Consider the following 7,013-nt stretch of genomic DNA (forward strand, 5'->3'; position numbering starts at 1 on the left):
GCCAGTACATTATGCAACGAATTAGCACAAATTCAAACTTACTCATCAATAAAAGTGTATGGAATTAGTCTACCGTTCCAGTAACATTCGAATATGGGCCGTCTTCCCCTTCCCGGGGGTTCCCCTGTCCCGTCATACTCTGCGCTTGATTCTAGAATAAATATAAAAAAAAATCAAAAGAATTTTTTGGCGTTTTTTTGCAAAACAAGACATCCTTAGAATTTGTTAGTTACAAAATTTTTCAAAAAAAAAAAAAAAATTTAAATATAAAAAAATGTTTTATTTAATTATATTTAAAAGACTCACCTTGAGTGCTGTCAATAGGATAAGTCTCTCTGTCATATAAGAATGGATGATATCTGATCATTCCCTCCACTATGCCACCATTTTCTCCATCAGATTTGGCAACAAACTCAAAAGTATTCGCGGAGGTCCGAATGTATTTCGTCTCGAGGTCATCTTCTATATCACGAAGGTTCGTCGACAAAATTTTCTGCCCGTTTTCGTGCAGAGTGACCTTGGGTATAGGATTATAGTAAGGTGGGGGAATATGGGACATAGTTAGAATGTAATGTCCAAGTATCCTGATCGTGTTTTAAACAATTAACAACAGTCTATGGGAGTTGTGAAGATACGGTTTTGTAATTATTTGAATTTTCTTTGTTTACTACTACTATATAGTAGGGTGGGAGAAGATGGGACACCTTTTTTATGATTTTCTCGTCCTATTTAGTAGTGAACAAAGAACAGGCAAATACTAATAAACCGAAATCAAGGACTCCAATAGACCATAGTTAAATGTTTAAAATACAATCAGGATTTTTCAGATAAAATGTGCTAACAGTGTCCAGTCTTCCCCAACTATTATAATTAGGTAAAGCTTAGCGGTAAATTCATGGCACTAAATTGTGGTTTTGTGATTTATAATAAAAAGCCTCTGTTATAAAGCCAGCTTTAAAGCCAACAATATCTTCTAACCTGTCGCTATCAATAGGCTTTAAATTTGGCTTTAAACAAAATAAAAGCAAAAAAATTTAAAGCAAATTTGATAGTCAGAAGTAACAAGATATCGCCAGCTTTAAACTTTCAACTTTAAATAAACATTTTTGCCCCTTTTCCTGCAAAATGACCTGGAGTATAATATGTAATTAGTTTAAAAGGTTGGATTTTTTTGGCATAAAATTTATGGCATTAGAATTGCGGCTTTTTATTTAATATAAAGCCGCAATTTTAAAGCCGCAATTTTAAAGCCGCAATTTTGAAGCCAGCAATATAAAGCTAAAAATTGGTAAATTTAAATTATTACCAAAATATTAACATCAGAAACCCCAATATTTTTCCTGTTTCTTGACATCGATGTGTTGCCTTCGGGCCCATGTATATAGTAATGGTATATGTGTCTGTGGGAAAAAAAGTTATTAATAATACGGTAGGGTGGGGGTAAGATGGAACACTTTTATCGCAAAAAATCCAAAACTTCTGAACTATTTTAAAGAATTAACAACAGTCTATGGGAGTTGTTTGGATATGATTCATTATATTTTCTTGTCTTATTTGGCAGTACACAAAAACATTTAAAGAATTATAAAACCGTATTCTTACGACTCCCATAGACCGTTGTTAATTGTTTAAAACACGATCAGGATATTTTGATATTACGTGCTAAAGGTGTCCCATCTTTGCCCACTGTACTATATAAAAGAATGAATATAACTTATTTAACTTCTCGTGACAGGAAAACCCCAGTCATTACAACACAGGTGTTCTGTTCCATACACCTGTTGCCAGCTTACAAGTTAACAAGTATGTTACTTAGTGAGTGATTATTTATATTAAGATTTTCTATGTGTGGCTGATAATTTGGACAACCCATTAGTGACCACTGGGTTGGAGCAAATGCCGTTAAGTGTCTTGCCCAAGGACACATGCGCCCACAATGGTAGCAGCCTCGAGCCTTGTACCCATTACCTCTGGGTTACAGGCAGGCGCGCTAACCACTACACCACGGCGCCCGACAAACAGTGGTCACTAATTGGTTCCTCTAAAAGGAAGTACCCTTAAGTCCACTTTTCTATTGCATCAGATAAACTTTTTCAGATGTATTACTATACATTACTACTATTGTAATGAATCTAATGATGTTGCAGATCTACATTTTTAAATTTGCATCACACTGGGCCCTGTATTAAATAAGCGGGTTTCAGTTTCAGTACAAATAGTGCTCCAACTGTATAGCAATGTTGTTTCATGTCATTTTTTAAATATAGGTTTGAGACTGGCGAAACCCCTCCATGTATGTGGAGATATGTAGTCTATGGACATTTAACTTATTCAGCGAAAGTAAATACGAAAACCTCAAATAACCCTGATGAGTGCGAACCTTGTTAACTGTTGGCCCAGTTATTAATTTTGTTATGATAAAATAAACCACTTAACAGCATGTATGCACAACAATGACCAAGGTTTTAACCTAACCTGATTTAAAGGTATTGTAACTTTCTTTTTGTAAGAAATACCAAAACACAAGCATTAAAAGTGCGAATTTTATTTCATCCAATCACATTATTGCGATTTTGCACTTTTTTTGAGTCGGCGAACTTCAGCAGCAATGATCTTACTTCTCTTCTGCCGGATTTTCATTAATTTGTAACGGTCGTAATCGGAAAGCGACGCTTTCTTCTCTTTTGACTCGATTTTCTTTGCCCACTTCGTCTCGGCCCACAGAGCGTTGATATTGGCCTTTTCCCAAGCCTTTGCGACGACCCCGGCGCGAGCTCCAAACGGCATCTTAATCCTGAATTGTGTGATCTTGATCTGCTTCAGATTAACGACGCATCTCGGCACTTTGCTGCATGGCCCGTTAACCAAAAGTCGGTTTTGGTCAACTACGTTTACTATAGCAGCTAATTTCCCTGCGTGGGGCCCTAGGTTGATGTAAACAACCGTACCAATTTCAATAAACTTCTTATACACCATCTTGCAGATCGTCCAACGAAAAAGAGCGAAATTTCGGATTCGCTTCACTGATTTGCATGGTGGCGTATTTTCACTGCGATTGGTGCTTTATAGAAATATTATAAAAACGCGGGAAAACAAGAAAGCCAGGCTAAATATACACTTCCAGATTACTTAGAAAGTATAAACATTGGTAGTGTTTCGACTTTGCCCAAATAGTTTTTATAGCTAAATTTTGTTGAAATTTGGTTTGTTATTGTTTTGTCTAACAGTGCAAAATATCATTAATATGCACGACAATTCTTAACTTTGCATTGCACTAAATAATCACATACAAAACGAATTCGTTTATTTACAACGGTAAAGCTTAATTTGACTTTAATTTTCTTGTAATGTTTGTCAACGAATAAAGGCAATATATACATGGTTACATTTAAAGTTTCAAATGAAGTGTAGCAATATAAAATATTGTTAAACAACTGTCGCTTCATTGTTGAAATTAGTATTATGTGTAATAGAATTTGTTCAGTTAGTATTCTGATTATTGAAACTCCGAAGAACATGTTTGCATAAGTAAGACATAAAGCTATAGGGGAAATGTAACTGAGCCACGAAAATCGAACAATAATGAGCAGATTTAACTAGCTGTTTTTCGCAGAATCGATGTATACTTGTTGGTATAGTTAGGGTGGGGAAGATGGGACACCTTTCAAACTGTTTCCTCATTCCATTTGGTAGTAAACAAGCAACATTTAAAGAATTATAAAACTGTATCTTCACGACCCCATATAAACCGTTGTTAATTGTTTAAACACGATCAGGATATTTGGATATTATGTGATAAAAGTGTCCGACCACAGTACAGTTGTAGTTGTGTTGGTAAAAAAAGTTTGGAATTTCGAATCTGATCAACCTTTCGATTATCTGTTTTGTTCGACTGGGTTGAGAATACCCCCACCACCAACAACATTTGGTGGCGTTGGCGCATTCGTTGTCTCATTATCCGGTTGTTTTGTGGTTGATTTTTCATTATTTGTTGGTGGTGTTGTTATGTTATTTGTTGTTGTCGTGTTTATGGTCGGTTGGTTAGTTGGTTCATGCGTTGTTTCAACCAAAGGTGAAGTTGTCATCGCATCTATTGGTGGGCAAGGTTGGAACTCTGGTAGAATATCAGCAGGGCCAACTAAAATACAATGCGATTGATAATATATTAGGGTTGGGGAAGATAAGACACCTTTTCATTCTATTTTCTCGTCTCATTTTGTCGTAAACAAAGAACATTTAAAGAATTATAAAACCGTATCCTCACGACTCCCATAGACCATTGTTAATTGTTTAAAATACGATTAGGATGTTTGGGTATTATGTGCTAAAGGTGTCCCATCTTCCCCCAGCCTACTATATGAATGAATGTAATTTTGGGGTAATGGGTCAATCCTGGCCTAAATCGTAATTGACACTAGAGGTGCTATACAATGAGGAACCTCACCCACATATAGAATGAATGACTGTGACTTATTTATCTTATCCACGCGTGACGGAAAACGGATGTTCTGTTTCATACACCTCGTGCTCGCTTACCAGCACTTACCACGTATGCAACTTGTTGGCGATTGTTTTTATGTGTGGCTGACAATTTAGACAACCTATTAATGACCACTGGGTTGAAGTAATGTATTGCGTACACATTACAATACCTGGTTCTGAAGGTGGGAATGTGAGTTTAAATGATGCAGATTCGTTAAAACTTTCGGAACCATCGGGAGCCGCTATTTTGAGCACTCGGTTTTCCCCGCGATGGTGTAGGAAATATCCAGGAAACAACACCGATTCAAATGATACGAAACCCTGTATTGTGAATAAAGAATGTAATTTATCTTTTATCCTCGCATGGCGGGGCAACGACAGTCGTTATAACACAGGTGTTCTGTTTCATATACCTCGCGTGCCCGCTTACAAGTTACCACGTATATAACTTATTTATTCTCGCATGGCGAGGCAACGACAGTCATTATAACACAAGTGTTCTGTTTCATACACTTCGTGCCTGCTCACGAGTTACCACGTATGTAACTTATTCATCCTCGCATTGCGGGGCAACGACAGTCGTTATAACACAAGTGTTCAATTTCATACACCTCGTGCATACACTTATGAGTTGCCACGTATGTAAATTATTTTTTGTGGGTAAACACTATTTTTGTTGTTTTTTAGTGTTTGTAATGAACGCCTGCTAATTTGGACAAGCCATTAGTGGCCTTGTCTTGCCCAAGCACACCAACGCCCACAACGGTAGCGACATGGAGCCCTACCCCGCACACTCCAGACCGAACGCAGGCGCGCTTTAATAAACTATTTATTATTGGAAATAATTATCACAGAAAACTCACAGGGTAGAACTCGTTTTGTTTAAACCGATGTTTTGTATCTGGCCAAAAAGTAGCCGAACCGTCGAATTCTTCTACGTAATATCTCCACAGTTTATGCCTCAAGTAACGACCCTTATATTGCATTGACTCCAATTGCACTTCACCATTATCATCGTCCACGTGGATGTAGAAATGTTGGAATTCCTCCACCAAGTAAGCTTGTGTATCGATCGCTCCAATGCTGAGGTACGGTAGTTGGTATGGTTGAATCGAGTATGGGATCGTTCTTAACGAGACTGCAGAAAAGTGAAAGTAAAAAAGAAAAACTCAAATAAAAAGTAAATAACAAAAAATAACGCAATCAAAGTAAAAATAAAAAAAATACAGGCGCCAATCAACGCTAAGGCGGGTGTAACTTATTATTTTAAATGTGGCAGACATACATAAAGAAAATATAAAATTAAAAAAAATGATGGACCTACAAAGTTACGTACGTGGTAATTCGTTAGCGGGCACGAGGTGTATGAAACAGAACGGGCGTGTTATAACGATTGTCGTTGCCCCGCCATGCGAGGATAAACAAGTTACATACATGGTAACTAGTAAACAGGCACGAGGTGTATGAAACAAAACACCCGTGTTATAACGACTGCCATTGCCCCGCCACGCGAGGATAAATAAGTTACATACATATATTCAATCATTTAAGTAAAGTTGCATGCATCATTTGATGTACGAACCTGTTATCCGAATCAAAGTAACAATAAACACAACCAAAAGTGAAAATTTGTTTAAAATCATCGCTACATATAGACCACATACAATCTCAGATACATATTTATCTTTCAACTACATTAAGCGATTAATCTTACAAGTGTCCGTGTTTAGAACAAAACTACGTTTTATCAGCGTCACGTTATTAACTTACTGAGAAATATCAACACGACAAAGTTTTCTTCGCTCTAAGCCGTAAATTGTTGTCACAAATTTATGTATACTTATTGTTCTGTTTATTTAATAAGCGGTAGTATAGGATTGTGAAGACACAACGGTAGTCTATGTTACAATGACATAATGGGTGTTCGCATCAACCTAAAAATCTGTTTTAAGGTCAAGCTTATGTATTTTAATGTTTTGTATATACTTTTTACGAGGTGATAACCATTTTTGTGAACAAAACTTTAGTATCCTATGGCAAAACTCAGTAAAACCTCAAAATATTAATCTTGTTTTTTACGAAAAATTAATCTTACATAACCCAATTACAGCCTGAACGAAAAAACATGCGTTGGGCTACTGTAATTTTAGCTGACCCTCTTTCCCACACTTTTTATTCACCGCGTGTTTTAACGATTGTCGTTTTGCTGTTAATTCTCATCTCTTTTGTTTAAATATGATCTTTGCTATCGCATGTAAACAGATAAACAAAAAATCTTTTAATGTGTTATTTGTGCGTTCTATAATAAATTAAATTATGGCAACATTTTGTGTCAACCTGTGGTTACAAACGTTACAACTCACCGAAATTGCCGCGAACTTAAAACCACCTAGCGGTTAATATTTATACATTACGTTCGTGTGTTTCTGTTTAGAATGTAATTGAAGCCGAAAATGTTTTAATACATACAGCAGGGTGGGGTAAGATGGGACCTGTTTTCATTCTTTTTCTCGTCCAATTTGGTAGCAAAC

The 7,013-nt window shown here is 36.5% G+C and overlaps 3 protein-coding genes across 3 annotated transcripts; all 3 read right to left on the bottom strand.

Moving 5' to 3' along the window:
* Window positions 1-38: 38 nt before the first annotated feature.
* LOC108950364 (structural maintenance of chromosomes flexible hinge domain-containing protein 1-like) lies at window positions 39-1,394 on the bottom strand. The gene is made up of 3 exons (XM_018815960.1): window positions 1,307-1,394; window positions 307-517; window positions 39-151 (listed from the first exon to the last, which is right to left on the bottom strand). Exons 1-3 carry the CDS (start codon window positions 1,352-1,354, stop codon window positions 39-41), a joined length of 372 nt encoding a protein of 123 aa, XP_018671505.1. The 5' UTR covers window positions 1,355-1,394.
* A 1,135-nt stretch (window positions 1,395-2,529) lies between these two features.
* Window positions 2,530-3,250, bottom strand: LOC100183779 (60S ribosomal protein L14). Its single transcript, XM_002129592.3, has one exon. It carries the CDS (start codon window positions 2,974-2,976, stop codon window positions 2,563-2,565), a length of 414 nt encoding a protein of 137 aa, XP_002129628.1. The 5' UTR covers window positions 2,977-3,250; the 3' UTR covers window positions 2,530-2,562.
* Window positions 3,251-3,319: 69 nt separating this feature from the next.
* LOC108950362 lies at window positions 3,320-6,358 on the bottom strand. The gene is made up of 4 exons (XM_018815956.2): window positions 6,065-6,358; window positions 5,346-5,620; window positions 4,653-4,803; window positions 3,320-4,138 (listed from the first exon to the last, which is right to left on the bottom strand). The coding sequence occupies exons 1-4, from the start codon at window positions 6,123-6,125 to the stop codon at window positions 3,876-3,878; spliced, it is 750 nt and encodes a 249-aa protein (XP_018671501.1). The 5' UTR covers window positions 6,126-6,358; the 3' UTR covers window positions 3,320-3,875.
* Between the last annotated feature and the right edge of the window lie 655 nt (window positions 6,359-7,013).

Source organism: Ciona intestinalis, unplaced genomic scaffold, assembly GCF_000224145.3.
Source record: "Ciona intestinalis unplaced genomic scaffold, KH HT000121.2, whole genome shotgun sequence".
NCBI classification, from domain to species: Eukaryota; Metazoa; Chordata; class Ascidiacea; order Phlebobranchia; family Cionidae; genus Ciona; species Ciona intestinalis.